At 38.4% G+C, this 20845-nt stretch overlaps 2 protein-coding genes across 25 annotated transcripts in view; one reads left to right on the top strand and one right to left on the bottom strand.

The window, feature by feature from the left end:
* LOC108047999 (protein phosphatase 1 regulatory subunit 12B) overlaps positions 1-2717 on the bottom strand; it is a 30370-nt gene extending 27653 nt beyond the window's left edge. For 16 of the 19 annotated variants that reach the window (XM_044458131.1, XM_044458133.1, XM_044458142.1 and 13 more), the window contains exon 1: positions 1213-1913. In XM_044458131.1, coding sequence (XP_044314066.1) covers positions 1213-1467 — 255 coding nt within the window. In that variant the 5' untranslated portion in view covers positions 1468-1913. Of the gene's footprint in view, positions 1-1212; positions 1914-2535 lie in introns of those variants that run through there. The other 3 variants (XM_044458128.1, XM_044458127.1, XM_044458129.1) reach the window with 3 other exon arrangements.
* Positions 2718-3765: 1048 nt separating this feature from the next.
* LOC108038542 (death-associated inhibitor of apoptosis 1) lies at positions 3766-19287 on the top strand. Of its 6 annotated transcripts, none has more exons than XM_017115469.2 (2): positions 3766-3999; positions 17683-19255. In XM_017115469.2, exon 2 carries the CDS (start codon positions 17751-17753, stop codon positions 19050-19052), a length of 1302 nt encoding a protein of 433 aa, XP_016970958.2. In that variant the 5' UTR covers positions 3766-3999; positions 17683-17750; the 3' UTR covers positions 19053-19255. The 6 variants fall into 6 exon arrangements, with proteins under 6 accessions (XP_016970958.2, XP_044314244.1, XP_016970888.2 ...); XM_044458309.1 differs by lacking the exon at positions 3766-3999 and adding an exon at positions 8686-8723 and having other exon boundaries at positions 17683-19287; XM_017115399.2 differs by lacking the exon at positions 3766-3999 and adding an exon at positions 10303-10674.
* The last annotated feature ends 1558 nt before the right edge of the window (positions 19288-20845 follow it).

Below are 20845 nucleotides of genomic sequence, written 5' to 3'. Positions count from 1 at the left end.
ATTGCTGTTGCTGTTCTGGCCATTCGACTTGTAAATCATCGGCTTGCATTAGCCATGTATTTTTTGTATTTGTTAATATTCGAAATTCGAATTGTTGTTGCGGCGGCGGTGTTGAAACCGCAGAAAGAGCACGAAATACGCAACAAAAACAATGGTCGAGCGTCTAGCGATCGGCGCTGCACAGTGGGCCTAAAAAGGAGACCCCTCTTTGACCTTGATTAGGTCAATGGGATCCTTTAAAAGTTATGTAAGATTAAAGGCATTTAATTCATTCATTGCAACGTTACGAATAATTTTTAAATACATTTTTTTCTTGGAACTTGTTTACTGTTTACTATTGTCCTTTTCATTCCATGTCTTTATTTTTCTATCCTACCCATTCATAAATTTTACAAATTATGCTTTGACTACTCTTTCAAGTCAAATTAATACCTTAACTAAAACCCAATTGTGGAATAACTCTATCATTCTATACGTTATGATATTCGTATCACAATCTGATCAGTGGACCTTGGAGTTTGACCCACAGTACGGCCCACGTCAGCGCTACAGTTGGACGCAACAGTGTCGAAACTGCAGCCCCCTGCGCCCGTTCCACCCCCACCACCCCCTCGCCTGGTCGCGTGATCGCAATTGCAGCAGACTGACGCAACGTTTTGCCCCCTTCTATAAGGAAATCAGACACTGGCAAATAGGGGATGCAAAATGAATATACATAATTCATTCAGTGGTCACACATGCACCTAATGCAGGATCCAACCCCTTTTAGAGGATGTAAAAACTTTTGGTACCTTCTTGGAATTCCTACATTCCAAGTAATAGGTCACGAAATTTGGCCAATAGGTAATTTCTTGTTTTGACCTGTCATTATCTTTTTCATTTGTCCAATTTAAATCAATAAATATTTTAAATGAATTTTTTCTTGTGACTTGTGTGTGTTTGAGTACCTTTGAGAATTTAATTGAACTGTTCAAGAAATGTTGTATTTAGCATTGTTTTTTAGTTTGACTTTCCGCGAAATTTAATATGAACATTTTGGAATATCTATTAAACCAACACCAACTCTTTTGCCAAATTTGATGTCTTGAAATAAGCCATAGTTGTAATGCCACTTCTTGGATTTTATATGTGGATAGTGAGCTGTATAGATTTGATCCTTTTTCAAGAGATCTTTTTTCAAGAGAGAAATCCCTCATTAAAATTGTTACGAACCTGATGCAGGGCGGTAAGTCCGTCCACGTTGGCCGTGTTGATGTCGGCGCCCTGGTCGAGCAGCTGGATGACCTCGTCCTTGTCGCCGGAGAGGCAGGCGGCGAGGAAGACGCACCCGGAGCTGAACTTGATCCTGCGTCCGTGCTCGTGGCGGGGGGTGGGGGCGGCTCGGTTGGTGTCCGACTCCTCCCACCGCTTCAGCTGCTCCGCCCGCTTCATCATAGCTGAGTTGTTGCGCGCGTCCAGCGAGGACATCTTGGTGATCCTTTTTTAGACGATCCTTCAGATGATCCTGCTATTTGAGGCAGAGCGCGCGCTCTGTGAGATCCGACTGCTCCAGATGTATTCGTATTTATATGTTCGCTGTTTTTTCTTGTGTTTTTTTGTTATTGCTTTATTGCGTTTTGTTTGCACTGGGAATTTGATTTTGATTTTGCACTATTTATAGAAAATGCTTCACACTTTCGATTTTCGATCACAACTACACTTTGCTGTTTGTACTTCTGCTTCTTCTTCTCCTGCTTGCTGATTATTATTATTTTTCGATTTTTCTATTTTCCTTGCGTGTGTGTGTGTGCGTTTGCTTTATCAGCCAACTTCTTGTCGTTTTCTTTACCACTCACTCACACTAGGGCAATCTGGAACGCTCCCTCTCTCGCTTTCTCGCAAAACAATGCTATTTGTTGTTGTTTAACGCGCACCTTTGTTGTTGCATTCAATGGAAATTACACATTTAAAATGCAAAAAGAGAGGGAGAAAATTAGTGGAAGATAAACAGTTAAAAACATAATTTTTTGTATAAAAAGGAATATTTGTTAACTGCTTTATTCTTGGTTTTGCAATTGTTAAATTAAATTGTTAAGCAAACATATTTTCATATCAATTAAAAACACTTGCGGGCATTTTTACAGCCGCTTGTTTTTTTCACTTTGTTTATCATTCTCCTTTTCGCTCTCTCTCTCTTGCGCACTCACACACAGCCAGATAGGGCCTGCATACGCGGCATGTGTGTGTGTGTTACCAATTTGACATAAATTCAACAGCCGCGAGTAAATAGAACGAAAATGGAAGCCGCGTATTTTTTTCACGCACTCAATTTTGTAGCTTGTGTGATTTTATATAATTCTGCCAGCTAACGGAATGCACAAAAGTCCTCAAAATCGCCTATGTAATTATGTAAAGGCATTTTTACATCGCCCCACTCCACACACACTAGCTCGCACACACACACACTCAGGTACGTACGCCGCACACGCACGTAGAGAAAAATGGATTGCAGTAGAAACTTTTCACACACACCGAAAAGCCAAACGAAAAACGCACCTTTCCCCGCGAAATTTCCAGCTCTCTAGAGATTTACTGGCTGCAGGACGCTCCGCAGGGGCGCTCCTCCTCCGTGAGGCACTGGTGTTTCACTTTATTTTGCATATTTTCGCTAGCGTTCAAATCGAATTTCATCCGCACGAAGTTCACAGACCAAAAATTTTTGACGATTTAGAGGTGGAGAAATATGGATGTCATCGATGTTTTCAAAACATCGGATATATCGATGTTTGACAGGGCACCATCGATGTTTTTCCATCTCTAACTAGTCTTAAACTTTACAAAATGGTCACCCAAAAAATATAACCTCCGTTCTTACGCACGATTACCGATAACGATATCAATTATAATTCAAACTAAATACAATTACTTAAAAAAATATTAAAATGTACTGATTATCCCTCTAGATTCTGAATCGAATAATCACGAAACTAGTATATCGGAAGCTCCCAAAAATACTTCGATCCTCAAGAAACATCCATCACATAAATTTAATTTTACATTTTTAAGCCCAAAAAATAAACAAATATAGTAAATGGGTTCTGAATAGCAACTTAAATATTAATTTATTCAGTGCAAAAGCGAACAACACATTCATATGTTTTTGTAGCAAGTTAATTAACAAAAAATCTGTGGCGATAAGAACAAAATTTTTGGTATTAGCTTACATGTCGTATTCGTAATTTTTAACGTCTCGAAAGTTTAAGTATGTTATGGAATTTTAAAAAAATACTAAGAAGATAATAAAATACTAAATACTGCGATAAGACAGCTGGTGCGGAACATGGATAGATATCCATTTCTCGATCCAAAATTTGTCGGAGAATTTAGCAAAAAAGTGTGACCCCAAGCAAATCATATTTCCAAAGCTTACAGCTGTAACGGTTTTATACCCTCCAATTTTGAAATGTTTAATGTATAAAATCTGAAAAAGCTGCAACAATCTTACTTATTAGTTTGAAAAACTATGAAATAACCAGATGCTCGCCCACTTTACAACAGTGAGAGACAGAGCAACGGAAGCACTTACCCACCCTCCAAAATAATTGCGCATCGCCTGGGTGGCAAAATTTTATTCGTTCCACCCCGCTAATTTTCTCTCTTTCTCTCGCCTGCGCCCTCCCCTTCTCTAGAAAGCCAAGCAAAACAAAACAAATGAGAACGCAAAACAGACTAAAAACAAATACCTATAGGAAAGTAGGCTAGGCGGCTCTATAAAATAGTTTTTGAATAGTCGCAGCATGACACTCAACCCCAACGGACGACGCGTGCACATCGTCGAGTGGAATAATTTTATCTGTGCATTTGTAAAAACTTTGCCGCAATCAATTTAAGCAAGCAGTTTTGTAATCTTATCGTGCCGTGATAAACAAACTGAAAACAATTTATTTTGAAGGTCAAAAAACACAATAAATCAATTCAATGATAAATTGATAAGTTATCTAAAGCTTAAAAATGTATCTGGTAAGTGATATTTTAAGTGAATTATTTTGATTTTCTAAAGAGCAATTAAATCGAATTCGTATATATTTAGCATTTATAACATTATAAACAATATAAATGTTTCCCTTATTTTAAAATGTTTCCAAAGGATACTGTTTTGCTTTGTCTGCTTTTTTGACTTTTTTTATTAAAAAAGTCTATCGTCTAGGCGAACTCTTAAATATATTAAAGCTCCTCTAGAGTTAAAGGATTTATTTTAATATATTGCCTATTTGTAGGCGCTACCCGACTCCCTCTCTATTTTTTCTGATTTTTTTCCAACAACACTTTTGTTTTGTTTCTTCATTCATGTCCTCACTCACATAAACACCCCTTGGAAAATGCACACGCACACCACACTACACTCTTATACTCTCTTCTCTCTCTTCCTCTCTGGTAATTTCCAGTTCCTTCGAAACTGTATGCAACCTAGAATCTCTTCCTCTCTTTCCATTTGACTCTCAACCCGCCCCCTGAAATCTATCTATCCTGCTCTGACGCACACAGCCGACATTATTTTACTTTACATTCTAAATTACGCCATTGTACCTTTTATCTTTGCCGATGCTGAGCATCACATTTCATTCATGATGAAATCTACCCCACCCCTTTTGAAAACCCCACCCACTCGCAGAACGCGACTAGCTAGAATTTTCCTATTTGTAATTACTCATCAATGTCATTTCCATTTACAGAGCTGCGTAGGTTCCAAAGATTGATGGGTTTTCGCTTATAGAATACGCTGCTTACCTCACTCATTTTACTAGAACGAAATTCTACTTACCTATTTGCATTTGCATTTGCATTGCGTCATTGTGTGCTAAACTTAGCCAATGAGTTGGTACACTTATTCTAATATTTACTTCCGTTTTCTCTGGCGCCAAGCGCTGTCGAAAAGATAAGACTACGGTGACACAGATGTTTCTTTAAAACAATTGTCATAACAACCTGTAATCTTTTCCTTTTAACAGTGACTAGATTACTAAAAAAACTTTACGAGTCTTATTCATAAAATTATCAACCATATTCAACCGCAAGTGCTCCAACAATCTTCGGGTCCAATGTCTACGAATCGATCGTTCTTATTATTATTTAAAACAAGATTTACTTTCCTTATATAACTTTGAAACAAATTCAAAAACATTCGATATTCGGTAAAATCTATTAAAATCAAGATTTTTTAAATAACTTTTCAATAAGCAATAATTTAATATATTAAAGGAATCACAATAAACCAATAATAAAAAGGGCAATTCCAAATAAACATTCCTAAGTGTTATGTCAAGACAAGGGGACACATGTGTAACTTACAGATACGTAAAGTCTTGGGGTTCCCTGGGAATTGTCATATAAACCAGGGTCCCTGAAAATTGATTTTATTTATTTTTATTTAATCAATTCTATACATGAAACTTAAATGAAGGTTAATTAAGCTATTTTATTGGTTCATCTAACTTCAATTAAGTAATCTAAAGCAATTAAACACAAGGACTTTCGGAATACCATTAGAAGACAAACAAATGCAGTATCTTAATGACTGCTTGTAATAAGAACTGCTTGCTTACATTCTGTGTAGACTTCATTTTACATCGAATAAAAATAGTAAAATACGATCAGTTTCTCTTCCATCAATTTACTTATATTCATCTATATTTTTAAATTTTTTTAAAAAAATTTAAAATACATATAAAAAAGCTACTGGACTGTATTTTAGCTTATATATTATTATTGTTAAAAAAAATAAAAGCCAAGTAGATTCGAACTAGGAAGCAAATGTCAATGTTGTGAGTATCCAAAAATATTCTGCCTCTTAAAATAACTCTCTCTGTTAATTTGTTGAAACTTGTTTCAAAGTCTGTGATGCATTGTCGATGGTATTTATGACTTAAGCTCTATTCGGTCATCTACCAATTTAGCCAAGGCATCTTTGGATTAAAATTAATGGCTAACTGCCATACACAGTAGATCAGGGATCTTCATATGACAGCAACTGATCCACAGGACTGACCCATTATTGGGCTGTTCCACACATACCCCAAAGGATCTTGACAAAGGATCGAAGGCAGCTGGCGACGTCATGTGCCGCGCGATCCTTTCACTGGAAGCAGACACAATAAGGATAAGGGCCTGCCCCAGGAGCAGATGTTGGCTCACCAGCTCCTTTTTCGGCGATCCTCTGATCGGTTTATTGTTGTCTGCCCCGCTTGCAGCTGCCGGCACACGTTTGCAATTGTCGATCCAGTTTCTAGTCCTGATTTGAGGCAGGTAATTAAACAAGTACGGGCTGAAAAGGGACCGATAGGCAGCACATGTTGCAATAGGTAATAGGCAATCTAGTCGAATCGTGCCCAACCCGCTGTTATGACACCTTTTGCTTTTGCCAATCGCCGTGCAAAAGAAGAGAATGCAAAAATGGAAAACTGGTTTTTAGCCCGATGGCTGCATTTGGCTGTCAATTAAATAACCACAGACAAAGTTTGCAAAAGCCAGCTCAAAAATTACAGTCAAATGTCTGTAACACGTCCCTTTAGTCGTCCAAAAACCAACGTCGCTCGTTTATAATAAAACAGTATATTTATATTGCAAGATGCCTATATAAATATCTAGTGATTAATTATCTACTTTAAAAAAGGTGTTTAAAAATATACAAAGATACATTTTGTTTGTATTTGTAAACGATAAATCGAAACGTAAAATTTGTACAGCACACTTTTTGACATAATTTTTAAATTTTATCGAAGAAATCGAGATTTCATTGCGAAAATTATTCACTAAATATTAATTTTAAGTCATATTTGTAGAATTCTTTTCGGTAAATAGTAGAATATGAAAGGTTATCTATTAATTCTGATTAGCTAACTATTAGAAGGCAATGATGCAATGTAGATATACATAATATTATTCATAAGAGATTACCTTAAGAAAATGCGCTATAGAGTGCCAATACAGTAGATGAGATTAAGAGTATGGGTGAGTAATCAAAATCACAATAAACAGCAGCACCAACAAGAACGGGGCGAGTGCAACAACTTTAAAAGGCCTTGCAAGGCCGTTTGTCTCTGAGCCAGGGATTTTTCAGCTCAAACTTGTTCGCCGACTCAAGATCCAAACTTTGTGTGGTCATCGGAGTGATCTTTTGAAACAGAAAATAGCCAAAGTGCCGACGGCACTTCACTCTGCCACCATCCGCAAAAAGAATATATACATATATCGCCGCCACAGTTTAATTTAAGTTCCACCAAAAGACCGCCTGCGATAGTGTCGGCTTGCAACATGTCAAAGACGTCTAGACTCTTCATTTATAGGCAAATTTCTCAAATGCGTCGCGACATCTTCGTGGTAAATTTAACTGCGTGTATTTTTAAAATCCCAAAAGTTCAACCCGTTTGCGGGCGGACGCAATATGCACACGTCGCGCACTGTCGTCGGGGCACTTTCCATAAGTGATTCAAGTATGCAATCTTTTGTATTTCAGTATTAACGCTCGATCGTGTTGGCATTTCCTTTGCCTTTCTTACTTAAATATATGTGACTACGGAGCCATATCATGGGTGCTTAATTAAAAATGTTTTTGCTATCGGCAACCCACTGCATTTGATTAAATCTAAGAATAAAAGGGGTATACGTGCAAAGACCGTATCTTAGGCCAACAAAAAAATTACCGCATTGTAAAAAAATAATGTTCAGATAGTAAAAATAACCAATTGACTATTTAACTAATAAAAATGGGGTTAATTTAAAAAAAAATACAGAAATTAGTAAAACTACTTGCTTTTAATTTTAGAAAATATTGGAAAATGACTCGGTTATTATGGACGCAGCAAACAATGATAGTAAAAATAACTGTATCTATAGACAATACTGAGTAATATTGACCTAAGGTGTAATTAAAGAATGTCCGAACATAAAACCTGGTGACATATTACAAAAAAACAATGACTCAATATTATTACAATATAAATATTGGTGCTAAGTAACCTGACTTTCTGTGTAATCAAAACTGGCTTAACTGTGTCGGTTTTAATTTGTCACTACAAAAGTTTTTCTGTTTCAAAAGATCATTCAATCAATATTAAGAAATTTAGAATTTAAACGGTGGCGTTATAAATATTAAATTAAAGTGAAGTGCCGTCGGCACTTTGATATTATCTGTTTCAAAAGATCATTCAATATTAGGAAATTTAGAAATTTCTACACTTATGTGTTTAAACACAGTTATAGATTCTTCCAAATGTGTTTAAGCAAAAAATTCTTATTAAGAATCTACAATCTTGCAGACGGAAAATACCTGTTAAATCTGACCGGCAAGGCAAATGATTCTAACTCTATGGCCTGAGTTTAAATGTGATCGCCTATAAATCTGAGTTTGTTTTGGTATACATATCTGTGCTCACTCGGCATTGTGGCAAGTAAATATAAATGCTTTTATTTTGTGTTTATGTTTTGACTTATTTATTCTTTATTGGACTTAAGCAATATATGAACAAAAAAATGCGACAAAAAATAATATTATTATTATTTTGATTGGCTCTGCAAAGGAATTGGTTTTTTGGGCAAGCCAATCTGTCATTTAAAGAACATTAATAAGCTAAAAATAGATCTGACCGGCAGGGCAAATGATTCTTACTCTATGGCCTGAGTTTAAATGTGATCGCCTACAAATCTGAGTTTGTTTTGGTAGATATGCTCACTTGGAATTGTGGCAAGTAAATATAAATGTTTTTATTTTGTGTTTGGGTTTTTTGGGCAAGCCAATCTGTCATTTAAAGAACATTGATAAGTTAAAAATAGATAAAACCTCTTTTTTAACTTGCATGCAGTAATCTATGACTGACGCATAAAATACTTGATTTTGGTGTATTACATTTTTTTGTATATATTGTTATTTTAAAAATGTGGGGCAGGTCGACAAATTTTTGAAAAATTGTTAAAAAAGTTGTTCCAACACGTCAGTTTCTAGAAACTGAAATTAGAAATCCTTTACTCCTGCGTACCAAATGTTTTGAAACAACAAATTCTTATCTGGCTTTGGTGATAAGGAACTTTCAGGATATTTCCAGCTGCTTTATGGAAACCGAAGAAGAGACAGGTAAAACAAAATTTAGAGAGAGTGGGAAGGTGAGGTCGGAATGAGAATGAGGTGCATACACAAAAAAAACTGCAGCTGCTGTCTGCTCTGGCTCTCTTCTTCTCTCTTCCAGCAATGTCTGAAAGGTGCATTGACACGCGCCACATTCATATTTCGGCGCATGCTCTTCCAGGAGCATAAAAATCAATGATCCTGGCTGCTGCTTCTGCGGGTGGAAAAGGGACAACCATACTGCTAACAGTTGTACGGTTCTTACGGGTTGCGTATTAATACGAGTCGTAGTACAACGACACTATTCACTGCCCATTTAGATATTTAAATTTGCACTAAACAATACCCACTGGCCTAACTGATTTTAAATAAACTTATAAGCGTTGCCTTTGCAAGCAATAAAGGTTTCTACTTTTCAAAAATTACAGCTGGGAAATGGAAAGGCCGACGATACTTTACTGCAACTTGGTTGCTTCGGGTTTCGTGCCTCGACTCATGATACAATAACATAAGGTAGTCTCGTCGGCTGTCTAAACGTTCGGGTTTTGGTCAGTGCGTGTTCGTCTTTCGAAGGGAAAGGTTGTCTGCGGACGAATTTTTTAGGAAATTAACCCTTGAGCAACATGACATTTTGCAATGTGTGCCGCAAACACGTCGATGGCGTAAAGGCACCGAAATGTTTGGAAAAAAGAGCGCTGTGGGAGGAATCGCTGTGATACTTTTAAAATAACAAAGAATGTAAAAGAAACTTTAATAATCGCAACCGAAAATATTAGTATAAGTTTTTATGTCTAAACTTATACTAACATTTTCGGCTGCGATTATTAAAGGTTCGTTTACATTCTTTGCTATTTTAAGATTAGAATATATTTTAAAATTAAGAATCTCAACAAAAGACTCAGTATTCAGAGGCAAAAACAACGCCTAATTTCAAATTCAAAATTATTAAAAATTAAATTATAAAAAAAAATTAAACTCCTTTTATTATGAAAGGCAAAAAAAACCCCCTGAACCATATAAGGGTTAATCCACACATTCTATTGTCGCTCTGCTCGCACTTACTAAACAGTTGCCATTTCACTCGCACTCATTGTTTTAATAGTAGGGTTCCAAAATTTGCCGACGAGACTACCTTATGTTATTGTATCATGCCTCGACTCGTTCACTGTTTGCTCGCTACGTTGGCCGCTCTCGTTCGCTCATTTGTCCGCTCACTTCAGTTCGGAATCGAAACTCAAGACGTAAAGAAGCAATGGATTAGCTTTTCAGCGCTATCTTGATTATAAAATTATGCATTTAAAGCTAGAATAAAGTACAAAAATAAAGTATTTACCGGACTCAATTGTGATAGTTGGCTTTATAATTGTCGACAACAACAAAAGAACGCAAACGATAATAGCAATCGAGTGCTTGTCTAATTGTAACCTCGCTTTGTTTTTCCGTTCCTTTAATACACGGAAAATCAATAGTGACTGTGAAAGCGCATAATATTACGATTTCCATATCGCCGAATCTCATCGCAGAGGATATTTTTGGGAAAACTTGAGTTTTTCAATAAAAAGAGAAAAGCTGTCAAGGTGAGCATGAAGTCTATAGTGTACAGTGTAGTATTCGGAATCCTCTTAACGAATTTAACCCCAAAAATTTTATGAAAACGTGACATCAGAAGCAAGAGAGCAACCTAAAATATATTTTTATTTGCTTCGCTTTTCGTTAACACACTATCTTGGAAAAAACCACTCGCATACAAGTTCACAAGACAAGTTTGTCGTATTTGATTTGGTTGTTTATAACAAGTTTTCTTTTTAAGACCTATGTACTTTTGTAAACAAAAAATAAAGACAGAACCCATCAGTAAATAAATGTATATACAAGAGTGAAAACTTTTAATATAATTTCCAAGTTTTACTTGGCAATATAGAGCGAAAACGTTTTCTTACTTTCCGTCGGCTATGCGCCGTCTGTTTTGTGTTCCCGTTTTTGCTGCCCTGTCTCGCTCGCACCTTCAGCAACGAGAGATTGTTTCACAAAAAGATGGCGGCCGTAGAGTTGCCGAATACTTGCAATGTTGTTTTACTCCAAATTATTTACAAAATTACGAAGTTTTGTTTACCGAGCGAGTTCGGCGAATTTTTCTGTTTTGGTTAATACAAATTTTAAAGACATGCGGTTATTTGCGAGGCTTTTGAGGCTAAAGAAACCTAAAACTTTCCGACATATGGTAGCCCTCTTTTTCCATTGAATCATTTCATACGAAATTTCACACCCCGCAATTCCCTTGCGATCCACAATGCTGTTTAAAAACAACATTCTCAATTGGGTATAATCTGAATGATGGAGAATAAGGGGCGGTTTTTGTACAATACAATGCCATTAATTTTGTATTCATTCGAAAATTCGAACAACGCAATTCGCTGTTTTCGGCTATGGATAAAATTAAGCGATGACTAAAACATCAAAATATTTACCCAATTTTTAGCAGACTCGAAGGTCACCCTATGAGTCAATGATCAAAAAAGAATTTCATCCTGTTCTAATTAAATTTAATTTGCTTAATTTGATTTAATTTTCTGAAATATTGAGATCATATTGAACATGGTTTTTTTTTTAATTTTTTTTATTTAGTAAACTGAACAAAATTAAAAAAAAAATTGTTTTGAAACTTTAAATTTGGAAAATTAAATAAAAAACAATTTTTTCTGTGCATCAGAATAAACATGACGCGTTAGTTTACTCGGTATGTACACATACACTACTCCATACGATATACGATTACCCTTATGTGTAAGGCACTTCCTCCTTTACGCACACACTCACTGGCATAATCCGGTCCCAACTCACCACCGATTCCGGACTGTGGAGCATTAGCTTCTTTGTCTGGTACATCCGCTGCCAACGGAAGTGGTGCACTCATGCGTGTTTTCCACTCTGCAGAAATGGAGAGAAAAAGAGGCCAAGAATAATGGTCGAGAAACCATGGCCATAGAGACGATCCTAAAAACCGTTTGGGCTGTTGCCAATTTTCACTATGCTTCTTTTTGCGCCGACTGCAGTTTTTATTTTTTGCGCACTGTGCCGTTTTTTATGCTTCATTACTTTGAACTTTTGCGTTCATTTTTCGCCGAACAAAGAGAAAGTCTCGCCAGTCTCTCAGTTTCTGAGCTAAGCTCGGTTTCCAGTCCAATACAGTCCAACTTCAATATCTTGAAAATATATCTTTACAACAACTTGTTGTCTAGCCAAGTTATTACTGTTCATACAAATAAATCCATAGTTTTAAAAATATTAAAAAAAAAAACAACAACTTGCAAAGCCATAAATATAACCTTTTATAAATGAATCCAAATAAATTTGTTGTTACAGAATTACAAAAAAACCGAATAATTTATTAATTTTCCTTAACATATATTTGTTGGTATTAAGACATTCAAAATAATAAAAATATAAGAATAATATTAAAAAAGATATATAAAATATTCCTTATAGAGGGGTTATTGAGTTATGGCCTGTATTAATTGCTAGTGTAGTGCTACAACTTTTTCCATTATCGTTGCACCCACACAAACCATCGATGGTGGTCCCTGTGCCCACTTTCCTACTCCCACGAATCGGATCAAAACGAGAGGAGTCGAGACAGTTCGTTAATAAAACGATAGATAAGGTGCTTAATAACAACAAACAGTTCTCACGTAAATGCCCGGGAAGTAGAATGTTCCCGAAAATGGAATTTATTCTATTGTCCTCCTCCCGTCGTCCTAAGTTTCATTTGTTATCGCCAGCAGACGCGACGGCAATCAGCACATGAATGGAAATGGACCAAAGCGGGCCTTGAGAAAGGAGATGGAGTAGGGAATCTGGACAAGACCAAGCATAAGATGAAGAAAATTACATTTCGGAATTCCCGGAATTCTCAATGCTCTCAAGCTGAATCATCCATCGCGTCGCCAGCACGACCTTTTGAGCCTGGGCCGCGTGAAAAACGACCTTTCATCCATTATTTCCCTTAACGAGGCCCCCCCTGGCTTCTCCTGATATCCTCACTTTTCCATGAGATCGTAACCACATTCCAAGTCCCACAGAGATGCTGCAAAGATAAATGTTTTAACCTCTCGCTCGCACACGACTTAACTTTGGATTTGAGAACAATTTTCCTTAGGTTTTCCTAGGAAAAATGCTGGCGGCGTCGGCGGTTCTACGACTTTGAACTAAGCCGCCGTTACTTTTTTTTTGGACAATCGATCAACGTTCAATAGGGAAGAGGGAGAAAAAAGAGTGTAGCCGAGCCGATTTTAATGCATTCTTTAGCAGCTCGGATCGGGGCGCATTTATTATGATTACAATATTGCCCTTTGTTGGCGTTGGCCAGCATCCCAGAATGGTTGGTGTTGTTTTTAGTGTTGTTGTTTCATCTCTCTGTTTTCTTCTTGTATTATCGACGTCGGCGGTCGTTTTGTTGCTGCATTTCTTGGAAGGCCACAACACGCACGCACACACATATAAATATCATGCAAGAATGTTCTTTGTGTGTGTTGCATTTATTTATTTTTCTGCATTCTCCTGTATGCTTCTTTTTCTTCAGATTCTTCCACTTTGAGATCTTCCTCTTCTTGAGTTCTGATCACGATGACGACTCATGCAGGAGCAGGGGTTTCTTTCCTCTCGCTCTTTTAACCCCGGATTCGTGTTGTTTTTGTTGGTCTTGTCGTATCTGGTATCACCGCATTCCAATCTCGGTTTTTTGTCGAAGACAACAACAAAAAGAATGGTAAAGTGTTTATAATAGTTTCCCACAGTCGAGCTCATGTCTCCGGGGCTCCCAAGGTATAATCAAAACAGCTGTGTTCAATATTTTAGTACCAAAGTATTTTCCCAAAAGGTACCCAAGGTACATTTAAATTTAACTGGATTTAAGCATTGACAAATAAAACTAGAATTAGGGATCCAAGGAATGGTGTGTCTCAAGGATATAAAAAAAATGAATTGTAGGAACTGTAGTTACAGTCCTATTACTTTGCCCTCATCTGTAGTTACAGAACGTAGACCTTTTCCACGGCTTTGGACCTCTGCGGTTACCTTCACTTACTACAACGATAACAACAGCTTTACTTACAGACTGAGAACGGAATGACTAGCCTTCCCAATCAGAAAACTCGAAAGGCAGCTCGAACTACTCCATAGCGCTCCAACCAAACTCCAACTCCAGTTTAATTTTCTGTGGTGGAGTTTTTTAGAAAAGCTGCCCGACGGCATTCCATTGTAGATTCGGTCGTTCGGCCGTTTGGTTTTGGTCTTGTCTTTCGTGATCGTTTCTTCTTTCTGTTTGTTGCCTTGCCTCCTGGGCACAGCCTTTTGCTTTGGCCTTTGATTATGATTTTCTTTGCTGCGGAGTGGTATGGTATGTGGTGGTATATTCTTCTGGTCTCTGGGATCGAGTGTTGTTGTTGTTTCCATTCGCCGCCCAGGAGGCCTTGTCTTTTCAGTCGGTCTTCGGTTGGTGTTGGGTGAAGGCGCTGCTCACGGTTCTCAATCGCTTGATTTAAAGTAGTTCCTTGTTTTCTTCAAAATCTTAATTTATTTCGATAAAAAATTAATTCAAAAAGTGTATTGAGTTTTTTGTGTTTGTACGAAAACTGGTAAGTGCAAAAGTACCCTGCATATTTAGTGATTGCAAATGTTTGACTTTTGAACTTTTCACGCAATTTCCTGATAGCCCCGGCTAAGTTCCAATACTCGGTATATATTAAAATTGTTAATGGGCTTGGAATTCCACAATAACAAATAACAGACGTCCGCAGAGACAGCTGTAATTGCACTTTGTACTGGCTAGAGAAGCAAAACAAACAATAATAAGGGAGAATAAGGCCGAAGATTCTATACTCTTGCTGAGAAATTTTTACAATGGATTGATATGAAACTTGTTGGGATCAAATATAATCTCATTATTAAGCCAACTACAAACTTTCTATAAAATATCTTTTCAAACGGCAAAGATATTTAAGTTTGAAACCCCAAACGAATGGAGTTCATAGTTGGTAATGGTTACAACATTGATTTTGCACTGTAAAATAAAATGTTAATTCTCCTTGCAATATTGCAATACCTTTTATAAGGGTATACAAATTGCAATTACAATTGCAGACAGCATCTCAAGCTTTTTGTGTCCATGTCTGTGTGCTGATGGCTGCTCCACTTCAAAAACAATGCGCAATCTCTGCACAGAAACAGACCCCCATCTTCAGCATCCCCAGATCCAGCAGCATCATCATCAGCTAGTTCCTTCATATGTATATCCCGGACTCCAGAAGTCAGAATTTGTAATTTACAATTGCTTTTGTTTTTGGTTTTGCTGCACTTTGTGTACTTTTTTTTCTGGCTCTGCGCTGCACTCGGTTTTCCCTGTGGTTAGTTGTTTTTCCCATTGATGGTTTCGTCTTGGCACCACATGTTCGTCTCGCTTGCTCCACCAGTCTTCCAATATGCATTTATGCTGCGCTTTATGCTGCAAGTCGGGCTCCATGGTGGTGGTGCTGGAGTTACCGAGTGCGCCGTCGCCAGAGTGGTTTGACTGCATTCCATTAAAACTTTCTCACAGTCGGCTAGCTTGCAGTGCTCCACAGTGCTTGGCACTGCCAGCTAACCCACCAATGCCTCCTCCCCCTTCCCAGCACCACCATAGCCCCAACCGCTCGATCCGTTGCAATTGTTTCGCGAGTTTGGCTTGTTTGTGGTTGAAATTTGGACTTTGAACGGGGCCCCAACTCGGCGGTCGTGCTGCATTTGCTGGTGGCTCAGGCGAGAAAATGTCGAAAAACGGCTTACAATCTCCTTGGAGGAGACCACCGCAGATACAGTTTAGGTCCCCAGGCAGGGTTGGATTGCCATCGATAAGAAGCAAGTTAATGGTGTTTACCGAAAATTTTATCCTTGTTTGAAAAGTCTACCTTGAATATTCCCTTTAATATCTTCTTTATGTTTAAATAATATATATTAAAAGTTCCAGAATAGTTTGTTTATTTGCCCTTACAAAAATGTTATCCATTAATTCCAGCTGATTTAAATATATTTGTCTGCTCTTGTTTTTATGTTATTATTTTTTCGATTGCCAATAAATGATGGATTCACAAAACCAATATTGAATGAGCTTTTAATAAGGATAAAAAAAATCATTTACAGATATTATTATTGTTTAAAGTAGATAACTAAAAAATCCCTTATTTAGCCTATTTGAATACACTTAAATCTAAGTATTTGCTTTTCCTGTCATTAATATAATTGCCAACTCACCAACTGACGGGCAATTGAAATACCCGTGTGGGTTGCACTTCGATTAGCATACTGCTTTATCTGTTGCCGCTTGTTGTGACTACAAGTTTTTGCTATTATTATTGAAATTATTAGTTCGGTGAGTCAGAATCGAGAATAGTTATCGGGTAACGTCTGGCTGGCGCCACCCACCAACCTTCCATCCAAACCACCACCCACCACCCACTCACCCACTGAAGTCTGGTGGTGCTGTGCTGTGTGCAAAATACTAATATTCACTGTGCTTCGGCGCACTGGAAAAACGAGCGGTAGTATTATTGCGTACTCTATAATACACTACGTATATTTTTTCAGTCGCAACTCGGGAGTTTTTCCCGAAAGGAAAAACCACCCTCGGCTCGAGTGCGAGCGGGACAACCGCTGTGTTTTCCATCAACTAAGGGCTCTTAAAGTTCGTTGATGCTGCATCTCCAGTTTCTTGAACTGCGTTTCAGTTTTTCCTTGCATTGTACATACACACTCTGAAAAACGTAGAAGTGCGACGAAAAAGTGTCTGAAGTTTTGCTCAAAAATATTTTAGGTAACAAATATAAAGTATTTATAAAGCTAAAAAATATCCTCTAAGATAGGAAAATCGTGGTGCTTATTTTTAATGCTGTAGGCGAGATAAGAAATTTTTTGGCAATCTATAAATTAGTCATTCACTAAGTAAAGGTTATCATTTATTTTTCTTGGTATTTTTCCAGCATTGTACTACGAACCCTTTTTAACAAAAGATTATATTGTTCCGTGAAATCGAATGTTTCTTGCAAAAACATGTTTGTCATAGATGTTTTAAAGTGAAAATGTCAAGGAAAAATTATTCATATTCTAACATTACATTTGCCATTTCGTTTTCCCATTTTTTTTGTTTAATTCATTACGTGCTGTAATAATTGTGATTTATAAATTAAATTGACATTATAAAAAGTCAGGGATGGTTGCAAATTGACGAATCCATCCCTGACTGTTTATAGAATATATTTGTATTCCCATTGGCGTCTATCAGTTTCGTCGACCTTATCAATAATTGTCGTAGAAACAACCAGTCGGGCAAGTCTCAGCGGTCTATGAACACTGTGTTATTTACATGCCTGCCAGTTTGGAGCGCACTCTTCACAATGACGCGTGCTCGAACCGCATAGTACGCTCCAGAAGGAGCAATTCGGGGTCGGTTAGAAATCTCTAGGTCTACACTTATCTTTATCAAGTTGATAACCCATATCTTGACTTGCACAGTTTATATTTATACTGATTGCATTCCTTGTTTTCTTTCATTTCAGTTTGGAGCAACTGGAGAAATATTTAAGGATCAACAGTCTAGGAGAGATAACAACAACCGGAACGCAAAATGGCAAATGTGGTAACCAATCCCCGGTACATTCATGTACACTCCGCCCTCGAGCCACCAACGGTTACCGATCAGGTGGACAACAATACGAACGCGACGCAGCTATTCAAAAACAACATCTTCAGTATCATGAACGGTCTAAATCACGAAGAGGCGCGCCTAAAGACCTTCCTTGCCTGGCCGCTGGAGTGGCTCGACAAACGTCAATTGGCCCAGACGGGCATGTACTATACAAACGTCGACGACAAGGTGAAATGCTATTTCTGCGGTGTAGAGATCGGACGCTGGGAGCGGCAGGATCTGCCGGTGCCAGAGCATCAGAAATGGTCGCCAAACTGCCCGCTACTGCGCCGACGCACCACAAACAATGTGCCGTTAAACATCGAAGCATTGGACCGCATCCTGCCGGAGATCAGCTACGATATTTGCGGTTCCAACGACTCCACGACAGCGGTGGAGCTGAGGGAGGACTCCTACGCCGAAGGAAGTATCCCCATGTCACAGATAAACCAGTCGCATACGGCGAATGCTACAGCCACTGTCGTCGGAAGCGCTTCCCACCCGCCGATGAGCTCGATTGCCACCCAGGCAACGACAGCCACCCAGGCCAGTGGCGATGTCCAGCCGGAGTTGTGTCGCACCCCAGCCGCCAGTGGCAATTATTTTCCCGAGTATCCCGAGTACGCCGTGGAGTCGACACGGCTGCGCACCTTCGAGGCGTGGCCGAGAAACTTAAAACAAAAGCCGCAGCAACTGGCCGAGGCGGGTTTCTTCTACACGGGCGTTGGAGATCGCGTCCGCTGCTTCAGTTGCGGTGGTGGTCTCAAGGACTGGGACGACAACGACGAGCCCTGGGAGCAGCATGCCTTGTGGCTAAGCCAGTGCCGTTTTGTCAAGCTGATGAAGGGTCAAGTCTACATCGATACGGTGGCTGCGAAACCGGAGCCAGCCGAAGAGAAGGAGGAGAGTTCGTTAAGAGCCGAGGTGGCCAGCAGCCAGGTCACATCAGACGAGGCTTCCGAGGCGGCCAGTTCTGGGGATGTGCTCCCAGCCACGGCAGCCACCCGCATCTTAGAGAAGATTCAGGAGGCGTCAGCAGCTGTGCCTCCGTCCGCCAGCAACAGCGGTCCCTCCTCCATACCCGAGGAGAAGCTGTGCAAGATCTGCTACGGTGCCGAATACAATACGGCATTCCTGCCCTGCGGCCATGTGGTGGCCTGCGCCAAGTGCGCCTCCTCCGTAACCAAGTGCCCGCTGTGCCGGAAACCCTTCACCGATGTGATGCGTGTATATTTTTCTTAAGAACGCAAACACAAATAAATGTTAATCAAAACTTTAAAAAAAAATTATGTTTCAACAGGCGATCGCAACGGCCAGCTGTTGGTAAGCCTGGCAGCTGGCCGTTGCATATAGAAAGCCTGGTAGAAATAGAGAGAATAAATTGTAATATTAGTTTAGGTCACCACTTGTATGGGTTATTTATAATAAAACTAACATATAATCAATGTCGTTCGTCATGTGGGTGTGGGGATTAATTACAAAAGGCGTCGATGAGCTAACGCACAAGACCGGGAAGTCATCGAGGGGATTCACAAATGCCGATTGCGTCTGAAGAGTAATTACCCAAGAAACCAGCTGGCTTGGCTTTTCCGGAATTCTATAATATCGCTCGAGATTGTATAAGAAACATTTTTAAAATTAATTCTAAATTAAACATTGAACTCATCAATAATTCCATATAAGTCACAGTTTAAATGATAATGGTTTTTGACATGGGGACAAAGTATTTCTTTTTATTTCGTCCACCGACATACCAAGTTTTTTATCGATCGGTGAAATACTACCAGCAAAAAAGCGATTTAAGTTGGCTTCGCTGATAGTCGCTTAGTGCTTACTTCATAATATTGGTAAAAGATTAAACAGGTGGCGTACGCAGGAATTTTTTTTACTTATAGAAGAAATTTATTGAAGTAGTATTATTTTCACAAAGAAATAGGAAAAAATTTAATCTTTTGCGTTCTTTAATAAAAAAAAAGTAAACGGTGTAGATAAAGATAAAGAACAATCTAAATATCGGCTTCTTAGCCGACAGTTGACCCCGAATTTGCTACACTTCACCCTAGATAATAGCAATCTTTTTGTAATAAACATTGCGAAATACGCGACGATATATTGTTATTAATCTTATCAGGTATTTAACAATTTTAAAAATCCAACAATGATCTTACTATATGCACGTGTTGAACCCTTTGTTGGTAATGACTTAAATGCAGAGTCTCTTATCAGTCAATGGGTTTCTACGGCGCTTGCAATTAATCACCGCCCACGCCTAAACAAAGTGCATTCAACTGCATTTAAGTGCAGTGACAAATCTCATCTCTTTGTTGTCGCTTCAAGCCTTCAAATTTGCTGAAATTTCAGGTTTTTTGACGGAATGTTTTATTTTGGATTTTGAGATTCGCTTTTAAGTGATTTCCACCTCATCGGATAAGCTCGCAGTGCCTTTCAATTGGTTAACTGCGATCGGACAGATCCGGTTTCGGATTAGCCAAGGTAAGAAATACTGAGTAAGTGCGACTTATCGGTTGCATCACCATCACCCCCGTATGCATATGGATATGCAATCCATCGGTTTGCACACGTGCCGAATATCAGTCTTATTGGAATTTATTATTATGAAATGCCTTAATGAATGAAACATTTGCCTGAGTCATCTGTTCCTAGAACTGAAAGGAATGTCACTTGCTATTTACTAGTGGGTTTCAATTATCAGACATCATAATGGCATTTGTCAGTCGATGTTATGCAAATTACTGATCTAGTTGCGAGTGATCGTAAAGTCAGGCGCTGACCTTAGGTTGCGTGTGGTTTTCAATTATCAGGCGAAGGCCCCGGCAAAAACTGCCTTCAACTTGTGTGAGAAACTATAATTTTTCACCTAACCTCAATTAAAATTAGAAATGTAGTTAAAAAACTTGGAAAATAGAAAAAAATCTTTAATATTTTCCTAAAAATTTAAATTTAGCGGGTATGACTTGGATTGTATATTTAATGAAAAGGTTTTCTAAAATTGTCGATTTGGCTTGGGAATTTGA

The sequence above is a fragment of the Drosophila rhopaloa genome, unplaced genomic scaffold (assembly GCF_018152115.1).
Source record: "Drosophila rhopaloa isolate 14029-0021.01 unplaced genomic scaffold, ASM1815211v1 contig_163, whole genome shotgun sequence".
NCBI lineage: Eukaryota > Metazoa > Arthropoda > Insecta > Diptera > Drosophilidae > Drosophila > Drosophila rhopaloa.
This window is presented reverse-complemented; position numbering and strand designations above follow the sequence as displayed.

Bases quoted from the DNA above. Each gene is read 5' to 3' on its own strand.
- LOC108038542 (XM_044458309.1), top strand. From the start codon at position 8,701: ATGCTCACTTGGAATTGTGGCAA. The intron at 8,724-17,682 runs GTAAATATAAAT...CTTTCATTTCAG, and splicing joins CTCACTTGGAATTGTGGCAA to TTTGGAGCAACTGGAGAAAT.